The sequence below is a fragment of the Balaenoptera ricei genome, chromosome 12 (assembly GCF_028023285.1).
Source record: "Balaenoptera ricei isolate mBalRic1 chromosome 12, mBalRic1.hap2, whole genome shotgun sequence".
NCBI lineage: Eukaryota > Metazoa > Chordata > Mammalia > Artiodactyla > Balaenopteridae > Balaenoptera > Balaenoptera ricei.
Genome location: NC_082650.1, coordinates 25,467,399 through 25,485,077, shown reverse-complemented (window position 1 = coordinate 25,485,077; position 17,679 = coordinate 25,467,399). Strand labels below are relative to the sequence as shown.

General features: G+C 39.2%; 1 protein-coding gene across 1 annotated transcript in view; it reads left to right on the top strand.

Annotated features, from left to right (window-relative positions):
* ECT2L (epithelial cell transforming 2 like) overlaps positions 1-16,129 on the top strand; it is a 75,525-nt gene extending 59,396 nt beyond the window's left edge. The window contains 9 exon segments of the mRNA XM_059942098.1: positions 118-332; positions 1,306-1,453; positions 3,144-3,217; positions 3,316-3,413; positions 3,416-3,471; positions 4,160-4,219; positions 5,562-5,650; positions 14,185-14,357; positions 15,708-16,129. Coding sequence (XP_059798081.1) covers positions 118-332; positions 1,306-1,453; positions 3,144-3,217; positions 3,316-3,413; positions 3,416-3,471; positions 4,160-4,219; positions 5,562-5,650; positions 14,185-14,357; positions 15,708-15,835 — 1,041 coding nt within the window. The 3' untranslated portion in view covers positions 15,836-16,129.
* Positions 16,130-17,679: the final 1,550 nt, after the last annotated feature.

Genomic DNA, 17,679 nt, shown 5'->3' with positions numbered 1-17,679 from the left:
CTGCCTGACTGCTCAGTACTTTCAATTCTGTCTCCTTTGACCGTCAGGCTTTTTGAGGCTGTAAACCTGAAAAGAGCCATTATGCTTTCCCTCTGAGTTCCTAATGCTTTTCTACAGGAGAGAAAGCTGCAGCTGGACTCAGCCGAAAAGCGGACCAGCGTCATCAGGGAACTCTTACAGAGTGAGAGAAAATACGTGCAAATGCTGGAAATTGTGAGAGATATTTACATACGGCCACTTAGAGCAGCACTGTCATCAAATAGAGCAATTCTGAGCGCGGCAGATATCCAGATCATTTTCTCTGATATTCTGCTGATTTAATGTCTCAGCAGGTGAACTCTGAATAGGCATATTTTGAAATATTCATTGTGCAGTGGGAGGAACCCACGCTTAATTGTTTCAGAAAGCTATGCACAGACCCAGTCATTCTCTGCCCTTCTTGGGGACCTTGCCTGATCATCTCACAGAAGACAGAGGATTCTTGACACTGGACTGAGACCAGTAGTGATGACTCCCAGGGGAGAATCCCCGCCTGGACTCAGAGCCACAGCACAAGGAGTGGAGTTCAGTGCCTGGGGATTCGATATTCAATATGCTGTTCACGCAAAAGACAATGCGAAGGGGAGCCACGTGGAGCTGTTCATAGTCAGCAGTGTTTGGTTGCGCAATGGGAAAGGAACGGGAGGCTATAGTGGCACTAAGTCACTAGGATACTTTGCTTAGAGAACCAGAGGCTGGGGGTTAGTGTAGTAACGGTATATGTTTTGAGTGTGGAACAGTTGAGAGAGAAAAGTGATCATTTGCCTTGGTGATAAAGACAAACTGAGCTTGTGCTTCTCTGTCAGTAACTCTCTAGGTCACTTAGAACAAGTTCCTTAGCTCAGGGGGCCCAGATCCTATAAAAGGAACTAGGCCTCTTCCAGTTTTCAAGGCCTATGACGGCTGAATGAGGGATAACCTTCGACCCCTGGGAAATAGGCTGAGTTGGGGTGATGGCATTCAGCCACTGAAGTGAGTTGAGCGCTCTCCTCTGAGCACTGCAAGAAACTGTCCCCGGGGGAGGGGGGAGGGGGACAGTCAGGGACAGCCTCTGGAGGCCAGTCTGGGGTCCTGACTCTTCCACCTGACTCAACCTGCTTCCTCACTTCCCATCTCCTCCTTTCCTGTCAAATCTGAACCGCTCAGTGTCAAGACAAAAGGATTTGACAAAAGCCCTGCCCTAAACGACTGACCACAAATTTATTTTTTAAGTTTATAGGTTGTCACTGGCCAATATTTCCTGACCACGCTTTCCTCATATTGCAGGTGGTTTCTAGATGACTTGAGAGACAGACTACAGGAATGGGGCCCAGCTCGCTGCGTGGGAGAAATATTCATAAAGTTTGGAAGCCAGTTGAACAGATACACCAATTTCTTCAACAATTACCCTGTTGTTCTGAAAACTATGGAGAAGGTAAAAGATTGAGCGACCATCCAGGCACTTATTAGCCCTTCTGAGCTTGAGAGGAAGTTTCATGTGTAACCCGAAGGACTAGAATTACCAGGAAAGACTTCTTCTCTACTCTTGGCTTCCAGATCCTCTCTGGTTTACTGTGAGCTCCTTGAGGACGGGGACCCTGACTTACCTAATTTTGTGTCGCTACGGGCTGGCACAGTGCTTGACCCAGCAGCGCCCTGGAACTGGTTGTGGGACTGAACTAATCCTCATGCAAATTGCCAGACTCCCATCTGTCCCAGTTACCCTGGGGCTCGGTTACAGGAACAGGCTTCACAATGAGGCAGAAGCAGGACTGTTAACCCTGATTCCATGCTGCCACTACAGGCCTGGGCGGCCTTGGCGAGTCCAGCTCTCTCATGGAGAAAAGGAATTCATAATCCACACACTGGAATAAAAACACTCAATGTGTGAAATCTCACGATGAAGTAAGGAGTTCCTTTGTCTTACATTCCCGAGCGAGTGCATTATAAACAGCTGTCCCTGTTGTGTCCTGCCATACCCAGTCTGAGCGGGAATATGCAGCTCCCGTCTGTGCCCCTTGCTGCTCCTGTTGGGATCTCCTCTGATGGCAATAGGATACCTCTCTTCCCTCCTCAGTTTACATCAAAAGGGTAGCAGGAGAGGCACCCTGTGACGTGGTGGTGCGCTCTGCCACTGTCCCCATGTCCACTGTGGCCGTGTCCACATGTCTGCACTGAGGCCCTGAAGGGAAAGCCTGGGGCTGGGAGGTCTCTGGACGATTCCTGACCTCAGACATTGCCCTTGGCTGTCCTCTTCCCGCCCCGCTTGGGGAGTTTAAACACTGCAGGACAACTCGATTATGTGAAAGTTGCATGAATAAAGCAATTTCATAGAACTGACTTTTAGGACAAGAGTTGGAACAAAGCATCACATATTATCACAGGCAAATTTGTGCCAACATTTTTTATAGTTATGGATAATAATGTATCTGTTTCACTAGCATGGGGGTGCATATAAGGAAGCACGGAATAAATGTTAGCTCTTAACATTTCTGAAATCAGTGACTATTTGACTTCTAGAAGTTAGCATTACTGCCATCTGAGAAAAATGAGGTAACTTCCTGGGGGCTGTAATGGTGATGAGTAATACATTTTAAAACAGATATTAAGTACAGTGGAGCACCTTTTTAATGTTGCTGTGGAAAACATGCTTAACAGCAGTATTACAGCTGAACCCATTAATAGTCTCTTACTATTAGGAAATAACCTTTATTGTGTGACAGGCACTTTATGGATAGGATTCGTCCCCTCCCCACTCACTGCAAGGGTTAGATATGATATCCATGAGAAAACTGAGGCTCAGAGAAGGTAAGTAACTTGACAAAGTCACATAGAATTAGATAGAATTAAATTAGAATTCTAATTCTAATCCAGGCCTACCTGCACGCAAAGCCCATTTTCAGTTTTCTATACTTATTAAGTTCAATGAATAGGGTTAGGTTTATGGTATAATTAAAACACTATACTTAGGATATCAGTAAGCACCTATAGTGTTAATAATACTGTGATTAGATGTAGATGTTGCCTTTTTGCTTTTGAGTGCTTCACAGATGGTGCTTGCCTGGTGGAATAGAATGCTTTAAAACTGTCTTATAGAGTTTTGACAATATAATGCTCACCTTTAGTGCAGAGAAATGATACCAGCATTCCGAGCTTTCCTGAAGAGGCATGATAAGACCATTGTTAAAAAGATGCTGAGGTAAGCTCTGAGGGAGAGCACAGCCGGGGCACCCCAAGTATGGGCGTTCTCTGGCCGTCAGAAAGAGACCAGGGCTCCCTTGTCTGTGCCTCATACAGCCTTCCGGAGCTGCTTTTGTACCCATCCCGAAGGTCTGAAGAATATATTCATCTTCGCTATGCTCTGAGGCTTCACACTCCTGCAGAACATGTTGACCATGGGACTTGACCACTGCAATTGAAGTAATCAAAAAATACAAAGGTTACATAGATCAGGTTGGCTGCTGATAAGAGGCTGTGTCCTTTAAAAATGTTACAGTGCTTTTGTGTACTCTAACTCAAAGATCCTGAAATACCTTATCCTCCTGGGGTATTCTTTACTTCAAAGTCTTTCATCCTTTTAATGTGAAATCATTGTATTCAGTGATTTTGAGCATGGGAGGGCACCTATTCTAAACCAAATCACGAGACAATGTTTTCAGATACCTGTAGAAGTACAATAAAATCTTTATTAATATAAAAGTTTAAAAAAATGGAGTATTTGGGTGATTTTTCTAGATAACTAAAAGAAAAAGAGTAAAACCCTTTGTTTCTGAAAGTACTTCTTCATGTATTAATTAACTTTCCTGCCTAAGTAAGTACAGCAATCACAACTATATTCTGCAGGAATTCAGCATCTTGGAGTACAGTACTATCATCCTGAAAATATCACTGTGACGTGCACACTGCATGGGAGTCTGGGCTGAATGTAAATGACAGCGCATTATGCCCAGAAGAAATTTTTGAATACAGTGTTGTCGCTAGCCTCATTGTTTTAAAACATATTGGGTACAGGAAATGGAGATTCTTATAATAGTTTATGAAAATACCGTGCCCTTATCAAGTGCCATAAAATATTTAAATCTATTTTTTATGTATAAAAATACCACAATTTCAGTTTCCCTAAAATCACTTTGTTTTCTAGATGAAGCAGAACATCAATATGAAAGATCAGCTGTCAGACATAATCATCTGTGGGTGCCCGGTATGTATTCTGATGCACTTGCTACATCTCATGCTCATGAATTATAACCTCAAGTCACCGGCAAAAAAGAGACATAGAGATTTTGATTCAGCTAACATCCATTGAGTGCCTGCTGTGTGCCAGGGGCTGCCAAGCTCTCATATTCCACATCCCTGTTATCGGCAAGGATGCTAGATGAGAAGAGGCACAAGTGGTCTTGACCCCATCCCATAACTTCTCTGCAGTCTGAGCACCTTTCTTGGGACTACTGTGATCATGACCCCCTTTGAGGAATGGGGCCGTGTCTTTACTGTTTTATATCTCCCTGCACATAGTATCTGGTGCAGGATTCTGCCCACTGAGGACATCGGCGGGAATCCTACAAGTCCTCTGCTGGCTATCTGTTACCTATGGAATATAATCTGGTCCCATTCTACCTTCCTTCTCCCTGCCTTGCCTACCACCTTATGATCAAACCACACAAATCTACTCACAGTTCTCTAATAATGTGAGCCTCTCTTCACACATTTGTGCTTTGCCCATGCTCTTCCTTCTCGGAAATTGCCTTCTTTTTCTACTCCACTGGATAAACTCCTATTCATCCTTTTAAGATCCATTTCAATCTTCGTCTGCCTTGTAAAGTATTCCACAACATCTCCAGTGTGAGTTGACCCTTCCTAGGTATTCTGCAGCACCCTGAAGGTCTCTGCCACATTTTCCTTCAGTCCTTTATTCACAAGATTGGGAGCTCCATCTGGTATGAACTATGATTTACTTGTCTTCTAGTGTTCAGCATATACTAGGAGTTCAATATATGAATCATATTGAATTAAAATATCAATTGACTGGAAGTGTTATTGTTATTTGCTCAAACTGGGGAAGCAAGATGGAGTTGTTTGGGCCTAATTTAGATCTGCACATTTTGATAGGGAAAGAGGTGGAGATGATTGGATTACAGAAAATCCAAAATCTTGGAACTCACAGAGCCCACAGAACTTTATCTTTGGATCACTATACACATCAAGTGATCATCTCCATGGCTAGATCAGTAAAAGGGCCTGACTTCTTAATTTGTAACATTTCATTCACCTCCTTTTCTCCATAGATCCCTTCTGACTCACCCTGACCCTCACTTTATTTTTGATACTAGGAAAGCATTTATAATAAAACAATGTTTTCAATAGTTTAAAAATTAGACTACACCCTCAAATATAGTTTTCACTGTTTCACAAACAATGTTTTTTCATAAATGAACTGAGTTCTACTCAACACTTACATCTTCTGGAATATAAAATGGTTCTTCAGTAGTGGAAATTATTTTCTAAAAATTTATATATTTCTAATTTTGGTTTTTTTTTCATAGACTCTATCAGAAGTAAACAGATATCTGATTAGGGTCCAAGATGTAGCCCAACTTCACTGCTGTGATGAGGAACTAAGTTTCTCTTTAAGGTAAATATTTAACTATCCTATGGCTGTGACTGTGTCATATTTATCTTGTACCCAGAATCCAGTACAATGACTGTCATATTGTAAATTTACAATAAATCTTTGTGTTGAACTAAAAAGTTACACACACACACCTCTCTGAGACGATGTAAGGTGTTTTATCACCTTACTCGCATACCAGGTGGCTACTGGGTAGAATGGAAGAAATTAAATTGTCACTGCCGGGACCACTAACTCCACTGAAAGAGGAATTCTGAAGTTTGGTCACTTTCCTACTGAGAGGAGAGCCGAGTGTTGCGGAGTATCACATGGATGATATGCTCAACTCTGAGAAAGAGAAGACCAGTTGATTATCCGCAGTTAGTTACTGAGGTCAGTATTCAGAAGGTCTTACTCTAAGACCACCATGGTATTGAGGTCTCACATATCTAGTTTGTACAGTGCTCACAGTATAAGAACTATTGTGACGAGAGGGTGTTAGCATTCCCTTTCCTCCTTTAGAACAAGGATGGGCAAACTTTTTCTGTAAAGGGGCAGATGGTAAGTATTCTAGGTCTTTCTTGCTGAATGATCTCTGTGGCAACTACCTAACTTTGCTGTTGTAGCACAAAAGCAGCTACATAAATACAATACATAATGAATAATACAATCTTCAAAAACAATACAATACCTAAGTGAATGAGTGTAGCTGTGTTCCAATAAAACTTTATTTACAGAAGACAAGGGGTGGGGCCATAGTTTTTCAATTCCTGCTTTAGAAAATTGTTTGCCAATCTATGTTTTCAGTATTAATGGCAAAGATGATAACTCAACAAAGAGCAACCAAATGGAGAAGAATTAACTGCAATAAAAGAAAGGAAAATTGGTTTGCCTGTTATTTCAATGAATATTTCAGTGAATGTTTCCCAAAGGCCCAGGGCAGGGTGGTGGCAGTGGTGGGGGCGGGGGGAGGTTGGAAGAAACCAGTCCCTTCACCTCGATCCCCACCTGGAGTGGATATTAAATGAAAATCAAATCACACAGTTGTGTCACTTTTCTCATTGTCACGGTGTTTTTGTTTTGTTTTTGGTCAGTAGCAATAGAAATGAGCTACAATGGTAGAAGGAAACTAGCTGTCAAGCCAGCAATTCTAAACGCACTGGTGTAGTAGGAGACATGCTAGGGATTATTTCAGTTTTTTATTATTAGAATTTATTTTACCTTCATATATTCATTCTCAAACACTCTTCCTTTATGTAAGTCCAAGTTTCTGACTTATATAATTTACCTTTTCTCTGAATAACTTCTTTTAACATTTCTTGCTAGGTAGGTAGATCTGTTGGCAATGAATTCCCTCAATGTTTGTTTGTCTGAGAATGTCTTTATTTCTCCTTCACTTCTCTTTTTAGATTTTTTTTTTAATGTGAACCATTTTTAAAGTCTTTATTGAATTTGTTACAATATTGCTTATGTTTTATGGGTTTTTTTGTTTTTAGTTTTTGCTGTGAGGCATGTGGGATCTTAGCTCCCCAACCAGGGATCAAACCCGCACCCCCTGCATTGGAAGGCGAAGTCTTAACCACTGGACCGCCAGGAGGAAGTCCCTCTCCTTCACTTTTTTTTTTTTTTTTAATAAATTTATTTTATTTTATTTTTATTTTTGGCTGCATTGGGTCTTCGTTGCTGCGCGCGGGCTTTCTCTAGTTGCAGTGAGCGGGGGCTACTCTTCGTTGTGGTGCGCGGGCTTCTCATTGCAGTGACTTCTCTTGCGGAGCACAGGCTCTAGGCAGGTGGGCTCAGTAGTTGTGGCGCAGAGGCTTAGTTGCTCTGTGGCATGTGGGATCTTCCCGGACCAGGGCTCGAACCCGTGTCCCCTGCACTGGCAGGCGGATTTTTAACCACTGTGCCACCAGGGAAGCCCTCCTTCACTTTTTAAAAAAAAATTAATTAATTTTTGGCTGTGTTGAGTCTTCGTTGCTGGGTGCGGGCTCTCTCTAGTTGCGGCGAGTGGAGGCTACTCTTTGTTGCAGTGCGCGGGCTTCTCACTGCGGTGGCTTCTCTTGTTGTGGAGCATGGGCTCTAGGCACGTGGGCTTCAGTAGTTGTGGTGCGTGGGCTCAGTAGCTGTGGCTCGTGGGCTCTAGAGTGCAGGCTCAGTAGTTGTGGCACACAGGCTTAGTTGCTCTGCAACATGTGGGATCTTCCCAGACCAGGGCTCCAACCCGTGTCTCCTGCATTGGCAGGCGGATTCTTAACCACTGCGCCACCAGGGAAGTCCCCTCTCCTTCACTTTTGAAGGATACTTTTTCTGGCTACAGAATTCTAGTTTGGTGGATTTTTTTCTTTCAACACTTATTTCACTCCCCCCTCTTCTTGCTTGCATGGTTGCCAAAGAGACATCCAGTGTAATCATTACCTTTGTTCCTCTATAAGAAAGATGTTGCATTTTGTTTTGTTTTTCATTGTTGTCTCTAGATACTTTCAAGATTTTATCTTTCTCTTTGATTTTCTCAAATTTGTATTTGATATGTATAGATTTGGGGGGATTTATCCTTCTTGGTATTCTCTAAGCTTCCTGGACCTATGGTTTAGTGCTTGTCAATAATTTCGGAAAATTCTCAGCCATTATTACTTCAACTATTTCTTCTGTTTCATCCTTTTTCTTCTCCACCTGATATTCCCATTAGACATTTATACACCCATTGTAATTGTCCCACAGCTTTTGGATATTCTGTTCCCTTCTTTTTTACTCTTTTGTTTTCTATTGATGTATTTCAGGCTCACTGATTCCCTCCTTGGCTATGTCCAGTCTGCTGATGAGCCCATCAAAGGCATTATTCGTTTCTATTATGGTGTTTTTGATTTCTAGAATTTCTTTTTAATTCTTTCTTGGAATTTCCATCTCTCTGTTTATATTACCCATCTATACTTACATGTTGTCCACTTTTTCCATTAGAGTTCTTAACTTAGCTTATCTTAGTTATTTTAAACTCCCTGGTCTGATAATTCTAACAACATTTCTACCATATCCGAGTCTGGTTCTGATGCTTGCCATGTCTTATCAGACTGTGTTTTCCTGCCTTTTAGCATGCCTTATAATTTTTTTGTTGAAAGCTAGACATGATGTATTGGATAAAAGGAAATGAAGTCAATAGGTCTTTAGTATGAGGTTTTACATTCATCTGGCTAAATGTTAGCCTGTATTTACCATTTGTTGTAGCTGTGGTGTCAGAGGCTAAAATTTTCATTTTTGTTTCCCCTGTTGTCTTTGGGTTTTCCTAGATATTCCTTAAATAGAATTTGAACCTTGCAGTCCTTTTCAGCTGTAATACCTTGTTATTATAAGGAGTCCTATTGATGTGGTAGGAAGATGTGAGGGGAAGGGAAGAGTTGCATGTCCTATCATTAGGTCTCAGGTTTTTAGTGAGACTGTACCCCTGGGCTATGACCTTTACAAGTGTCTATCAGCTTTTTTACTTTTACTTTATTATATTATTATTATTATTGTTAGTCACCTCTAAGATGAGACAGGAAGGTTAGAGGTAGCTGTGCGGTTGGGTATTTCCCTTTCCTCATGTTGGTTAGATTCTGGTAAAATTGTTTCCCTTGAAGGCAGGCCTTTGCTAAGAGAATAGAACAGAACTCTGTGGGCATGTTTCAAATGGTTACTTTCTCCCTCCCCATGGGAAGAATGGGTATTTTTCTGAGTTTCACAGTGAGAACCTGGTGAGGCTCCTGTAGGTAAAACTCCTGCAAGTTTTAAACTCATGCAAGGGTGCGGGGGTGTGGCGTGGGCCAATGCTAGGCCTCCAGGAATTCGTAATCTCTTCAACTAGTTCACACTCAGGCTCTAGCAATTAGTCAACTTCCCTTTAATATTCTTACCCGATGCTGGCTCCAGCAGGCAGTTTCTGCTTCCAGTAAGCTGTGATTCTATGTATCAGCGTGTCTCTTCAGCTTTTGGGTGGTAATCTACTTTATAACCTCACTTCTTCGATGGATCTAAGAAGAATTGTTGATTCTGAGTTTTCAGCTTCCTTTTTGTTGTGCGATGGAAGTGATGACTTCCAAGCTCTTTACACGTCCAACCAGAAGTCTCAAATATTAGAATTTAGACTTCTGCTTTAGTATTTGGACAACAGTACATTTGAGAGTTTCAGGAAAACAGGGGAATACTACATTATTTTACACTCTAAGTACGAGGTACATTTATGTTTCAGTAGGCACTATCTCAGTGATTTTCCAAGCAATAAATACAAATGTAATTTTACATTAATATTTAAATTAAGTAAATGCAAAAAAGGTTCATATTCCAAAAGTTATCACAGAACATTTAGGCTGAAACCTTGTTTTCTGTCATTTTAGGAAGTCATATGAAACCCAAGAAATGACATTCCCACGATTTGTATCAGGGATTTCTACTTAGAGGAAAGTCTGCTTATATTTATGCACACGGTGCCAACTCATATGAGTCTAAAGCTTTATAGTTTACCACATATTTTCACTTCTCTCATTTGATATACTCTTTACAATCATTTGGTGAGGAAGGTAGGAATGGAACCATGTTATGCGTGGGGAATCTGGACTTGAGTAAGTTGTCTGAGGTCACATTACTAATAAGTGCTTGTTTAGAATTCAAAACCAGGTCTCAGTGTTCTATCCACTAATGAGACCAGCAGGTGGCAAGATGAACTGAGACTTCCTCATAATAAACTCACCAACATAGCAACAAGTACTAAACAAATTACCAATAAACAAGAGCGGTGACACAAAAAGAACAAGTAAATATTTGTACTATAAATGAAAAAATTTGCTCTGGGGTAGAGATGAAGTCACAGTCATTTTAGAGTTAGGAAATCTGGAGGCATTTGTCCCTCTCTGGATATGGCCCTCAGAGTTCTGGGTTTGTTAAGCTTTTATAATACATTATGTACCTTGGAATTTTTATATTATTGTTTGTTCAGAAACACCAATTTTCATCTATGTGACTTTAAGCTTGCTGATTTTTAGCATTTTTGTTTATTTTTGTTCTCCTTCTAATGGGGGGTGTCGCCAAAGATGCAAAAGTGGAGCCCTCTAAGACTGGTGAATACAGGCACGGCTTTCAATCACCAAATAGAGCCATCCACTTCTCAGACCCCAGAGTCCTCTTGAGGAAAAACACTACTACACTACCGAGCATGCATACTGTTAACAATCCTTTTAGCTTACCCAAAGGGACCTACAGTCATTTGCCAGGGCAACTAGGCACTGGGGAAGGAGAAATACCCAGACTTCTCAGGGATACTGGACTCTGGCTCTGAATTGACTTTTATCCTGGCAACCCAAAAAGCCACAATGATCCACCACTCAGAGTTTTGGCTCAGGTCAGCTCACAGAACCAATGACCTACTGTTGTCTGTTCATGCCAAAGGTTTTGCTCTGAAAATTACTTTCAAAGTTTTATGTATTTATGGAAGTTGGGTACTTTAGTCTCTTGGTCTGGCTAATGTAGTAATTAAACAACAAAACACTCCTTGAATGGTGTTAAGAATTTAAACTATGGTTGGCTGAGTCATTGAGCCTATTTGTGAATTAGCAAAGAAATCCTATCCAAGTTCAAGGAAGAACTCTCACCTTGGAGTTGGTTCTTTTGAATGCGAGCAGAAGCAGCTTTATGAAACCCTAGTAGGATCCAGAGTTTCCATTTCAGTTGCTCCATTATGTCAGTATGAAGGGCAAAATTATTTGTTTTTACACGTGCATTAGAATTCAGTTTTTAAAAAAAGACTGTTGTTTTTTGTCTTTGGATGAAAATTACCAGAGATCTTGGGGGGTGTAAATGGTTTTCGGAAAGCTTTATTGTAGGTAAAATTCATTTATATATAATTTAAATAGCACTTTCCTAATCAGATTAAAATAATAAAAACCTCTTTGTGCGTTTATCTTTCCCTTCTCATGTCCTCAGGTTACAAGTGGCCTCAACTCCAAGCTCAAGTTAATGTGCCTGCTCCTTCCCTCCTCTGGGCCATCCACCCACCCAGTCCAAGTGGGTCACAAAACTAGAATTCTCCTTCATTTACCTCTACTTTCAATGCTGTCCCTTCCAAAGTAAAAAATCAAACATCTGTTGACCAAGCAAACACACCCCTTTCAAAGCTACTTCTTCAAAACACTCTTGTAGGCACATTCCCTGGTCATTCAGATAGAACGGCAAAGTTTTATTATAGCTTTAAACATTTTTCTAAAATGGTATGATGATTCTTATCAGTAGTAGGGTAAAAATATTGCCAAAAAAGGGTCGAGAATATGGGTGAAGTTCTTCTGCCTATTTAAAGTGGCCATTCACCATATACAGCCCACCACACACCGATTTAAACGCACCCCATCTTTCTTGCTTCCCCTCTCCCTCATCCCTAGCTCTATGTGCTCCATTATTCTCAGAATAACCTATCAAATTGATCTAGAACATTATTTCTTATAAATTATGAGTAAATATGAAGCATCCCACTCCTTCCAGCCTAAATCATAATCACAGAGGTGGGAAGGAAATGTTTGAAAAAGGAAGTTAGCTCCAGTGGTAGGATGACCACTGCATTTCTATCTATTCACACACCTAACGTGACCTGTATTTCCTAACACTCTCCAAACAGCTGAACCTGAAGTATAGCACTCCTTAAAAATGTTTAACTCCCGATCTAGTCCTTTGCCTACCTCACACGCATGACTGTAATAAACAAACAACTTAAGTGCCTCACTAGTCAAAGTGCGGTTGGCATATCAGCATCACCCAGGAGCTGTTAGAAATGCAGAATCTCAGGCTACTCTAGCTCTACCGAATCAGAATTTGCATTTTAATAAAATCTCTGGGTAATTCAGATGCACATTAAAGTTTGTACTATGTATGTCAGAGCCATTATAATATAAAGTGGATTCTAAATGTGAATTATAGCAGCTTTTATTGAGAACAATCTGGAAATCTTTGACAAAAATATATATGCCATTTGGTCAGTCAGTCCTACCCTTGGGAATCCTGATAGAAATAGCAGCACATGTAAGGAATTTGTTTATATGTAAGGAATCGATTTATCCCAACATTGCTCACAGTGGCAATAAAGAAAGAACAAATGAAAGGAGGAAGAGAGAGAGGGAGGGAAGGAGGGAAGAAAGAGACCTGAGCTTGTCAACAAAGCAAATGCCCATCAAACGGGGAAGAGTTAGATAAATGATGGTTCATCCACACTATTAAGTATCACTTAGTCATTAAAAAGAACTTGAAGTGATTTCCATTGATGAGAAAATCAAGAAAAAATTCTGGAATAATACTTGAAACAATGGCACCCTACCTGTAAATAAATGTATATACAGGTACATATGTGAGTGACTACCTGGGCAGGTTAAAGAAAAGTGGAAAGATATGCACTAGTTTGGTAACTTGGGTGACCTGAGTGGAGGGAGGAGTGAGCCAAGCAAAAAGAAAAAGTGAAACAAAAGAACAGTACACTAAAAAAGCTGATAGTATATATTGATGTTACTTTAGCATTTCTGTAAAACTTTATGTGGATCTAAATCAACAACTTAAAAATTAAACAAAGATGATGAAGATAAAATATGAGAGAATTCCTCTGAATAAGCCAGTAAATTGACTCACTTCCTCAGAGTAACTTCCTGCGGGTTGCTTGATGCTTCTTAGCAAAACATATTTTTTTTCAGTCATCCTCCATCAAAATAATGAGCTTGCTGCACTTGGCCATTCCTGGTGGGGGTGGAGATGGGGGGGGCCTTGGTGGGGCTCCCCCAAGCTCCTCCCTAGCACATCACTTGATGCTCCATTGAGTACTGACATGAGATAACCCAGACTAGAATACAGTGAAACCTACTAAACACTGTGACCTGGGTCCACCAACAGAAGATACTAGATGGAGGTTGGGGACACCGTATTTTGCCTGCTGATAAACATGCCTACTGTTGACCATGGTAGCAACCCCTGTGGAAATGAAGAGCTACTTAATTCCAGCTTTTCATACTTATCAATTTTCTTCCAATCAAAATTAGAAAAATCCCTATTTCTTACTTAGTGAATGCTTTTCTTTTCCCTGCTTCCTACTTAAGACACCTTGCACCTTACTGATTCTTGTGCTATTTTCTAACCCAACGTGTTACCCTTAAAGATGAAACCAAACCAAATGAAAACGTATTTTCCCCAGGTTGCCTAAATACATCAAACACGAAATACCAACCTTTTGACAAAAGTTTAAAAACACAGCTTTAACCTGATTCATGTCATAAAGTTGGGAAAGGGCAGTGTTCATTTTTCCTGCATTGATTGGATACTTGTCCAATGGATAAGCTCAAACCATTTCACCAGGAACCTTGAGGCCCACCCACATGACTGGTCTGAGAGACAGAGGGACTATTCACACCAGGAGAAAAACACACAAAGAACTTCAATAAGCCATTCAAAAGGTCTGAGGTAGGGAAGAACCTTGACTAGCGGCTTATCAATGTAAAGATGGTGAACTGTGTAACAAAACACATATGTAAAACTTCTAAAACTGCTCCTTCCCTTTTTTAACCCAGGCTCTATGAACATACCCGTGATCTCAGTCTTTTCCTCTTCAACGATGCACTGCTTGTTTCTAGTCGGGGCACGTCTCATACTCCGTTTGAAAGGACTTCAAAATCAACCTACCAGTTCATTGCATCAGTGGCCCTTCAGAGACTACTCATAGAAGATATTCCAGATTCCAAATGTATGTATTCTTTTCCTCCTAAGAGTTAAATACCTTTAGAAAGCTATATTATATAAAACATATTAACTATTAAAATAGAAAAGCAGGACAAGAACTGGAATTTGAGAGTTTGCAAATAATTTCCCAAATACTTTTAGGGTCTCATTAATGTAAACTTTCATCTACCTCTAAAATAGCAAAAGAAAGGAATCCTGGCATTGTCAGACACACACCCTAGACATTAAGAAAACAGCTTTCAAAAATCACAAAGGGAGACACAACCCTACATCATTGTGAAGGATTCTTTGAAGTAGTCTGACAGGAGAGCTGGAGTCCTTAACCATTACTCTATTTTGCTTGAGGATGTTACAATTTTAGGTTTTTATCTACTACTTTTCCATTCTACTAGGACTAAGTGATTTTTGCAGATTTGACTGTACCTTTTCTTCCGTAACTTCATATTTAAGAGTTCTTCTATAAAGGATCGATTTGCAAAGGGTGTTTAATAACAAACATTTCATTCATAATAATCTCAACAGAAATATCACTTGTTACAAAAAGAAATCCTACGTAAACCTACTGTACCTATTTTTAGTTTTTATCTTACATTCTACTTCCCAGTCTTAAAAGGATCTGTATCTCTTTCCTATACTTCTGTTAGGCCAGGCAATCTGAGTATAACACCTCTCATTCCAATATTCTTCACTGCATGTGAAGGTAGGACTTAAGGTTAAAGCCAGAACCAAGATCTTAGAGAAGGAACTTATCTAAAAAGGTCTGCTTCCCATTAGCTGCAGCCCCATTTAAAATCCGAGGATGAGAAAAAATGAACACTAAATGTGGGAATAAATACTTCACCTAGAAGACAAACTCAGCTAAGGTAGTTACCCATAACATGTATGACATGTCTCCTTTCACCTCCCCTTAATCAGTTATGCTCTATGTCAGAACATCATAATGTTAGCTAAAAGTGGGCATTCAGCTAAGTCGCTGGCTTAATTCTGTCCTGGCCTCATACCAAGGTGGCCTAGGTCGAGCTCTCAGCATTTCTTATCTACAGTAACTCTTAGTAAAGACCTTTACTGGTTCCAGTACCTTCTGGAATTAAAGAACATTACATCGTCTATCACTTAGTCTTTAAAAATAATTGCTAATTATAATTAAACAATTATAATGTAAAGACAAGACTATTTTAGACTATATTTGAATAATTCAGTAATTTAGGAAGTTATTTTCTAAACTGGATTTGTATTTGTTTGAATCTTTTTAATTTTCAAAAAATTCTTCAAGATGACTTGAATTTTAAAACATTTTCTCCTTTTGATTTTTACCTGCAAAGACTAATTAGTGTACCTCAAACATTTTTTACAGATACCAAGAATGCATTTATTCTTCAAGGTCCAAAACATGAATGGATTTGTTCTACAGAAGTTGAGGATGATAAATTCCTGTGGTTGTCAGTACTCCAAAACGCCATCGAAAGTAGTATGGAAAAGTGAGACTGGACTTAAAACACCAGGAGTTCCAATCTGCCCTGGCAAAGACAGACAGCATGTTACTTTCTGTTCCAGAAGATCCAGTAAGGAGCAGAATGATTATTTGTCATGGATGATGGGAGGATGAACTAGGATGGCCCATAAAGCTCTTCCTAGCTTTTAAACTTTATCATCTATGCTCAATTATGTGAAATGGACAGTAAGAAAAATGTGAGTATGATATTTTGAACCACTTCTTTTGGTAGTTATTTTTCATGAACAGTATTATTTAGAGTAATCTGACTGACAGAACCTAAGACTGAATAAGGATATTGGGTATTTAAAGTTTTGTTTTCTGATCTAATGAAAAATAAAGTCATAATGAAAAGTGTTTCTTAAATGATCAGTCTAGAGAAATGTCTTTATCTGTTGGTGATTTACCAGTTATCTTTAACATTTTCATGAAATGGTTATGGATTTAAAAAATATGTATAAGAAATATAACTGGTACTTTATTTAAAAACTTGTCACATATATCCTTAATACGAATGTACTCCTCCAGAGAGCATTAAAAATATACCACTATAAAGTACTAAAAATTTTTCTGTAATTTTTAAGTGGTCTTTTGTTGCAAAATTAAATTCTTAGACCTTCCAAATAAAAAGATTTAAAAATTTGTTACACTGTTAAATTAGAAGGCTGTTTGGCAGGGGGTGGGGGGAGGTACCTTTTAAAAAACAAAACTTGCCTGTAATGGAATTTTGCTGAGTAAAAAAATGAAGAAATTAAGACAACTGTTTTAAAACAGAGAAAAATAAGAATAGGTATTGAGTAGTTTTCTGGGCGCTTAAAGCCTTCATTTAATTATTTAATAAACTGAAGCTATAACCTGTTAGCCACTTTGAAACTTTAGCTGATACATGCAGTAGTAAAAATATTTTTACTTAGTTAATAATGGTAGATAAAGTTGTATTAATCTTGGAAGCTTTTGGTTGTCAGTTTCCTTTTTGCTTCGAATTCTCCTTTAAGGAAATGAAATTTACTAGTACAGTCTAGGATTGTGAACTAGGCTATTTTAAACATTTTCTTCTTTCAACAACAAAAATACAAATTCCTTCTAATTCTTAAAAATTTCAATTCTTGTTAAAAAATGTACAAAAGTTAAAATACTGTTTTTATTAGTGTAAAATCACACTTTTGATTCTTTTATGATATATCCATGCAGCTTAACATCTATGATGCCACAGAGAGAAGAAAACATTAAAGGAATATCTGCTGTTAGTCAGCAATAAATGCAAACTTACAAATGTGATCAAAATGAAAATATCATCTAATACAAAACAAATCCTGAGACGCTACATTATCCTGAATAGGACAAACTTCAGAAACCCTTTGTTAACAGGAAAAACCTCTCTCTATGGCCAAAGAATGAGTAACAAGATAGCTCAAGATAAACTAGAAATCTTAAGGAGTTTCCATTTATTCTGTGAATAATTAAGGTCCTCAGAAATTTTAAAACATATTACTTGAAAAAACGTGTAGAGACTGATGAGCATAAGCTTCTAATTGAGAGTTAAGTACATAAATCATGCAAAAAGTGGTGATGTTTGCAAGTGGACAGTACTTACGTTGTTTGTGGTGTCAACACTTTCCCTTTGCTTCTAGGGGACAATTTAAAAAGGCCTGTCTTCACAGTTAATTCTAAGTTTACATGACTGCTGTGGAATTAAAATCTCACACACAAGCAAGTTTAAGTTACAGGTGAAACCGATCAAATTTTCACAAGGCAAACATAAAATCTGCCCCCCAAGTTGACGTGGAAAAGTCTGAAAGTACCATGTGACTCTTGAAGAATGTTAATTATGGCA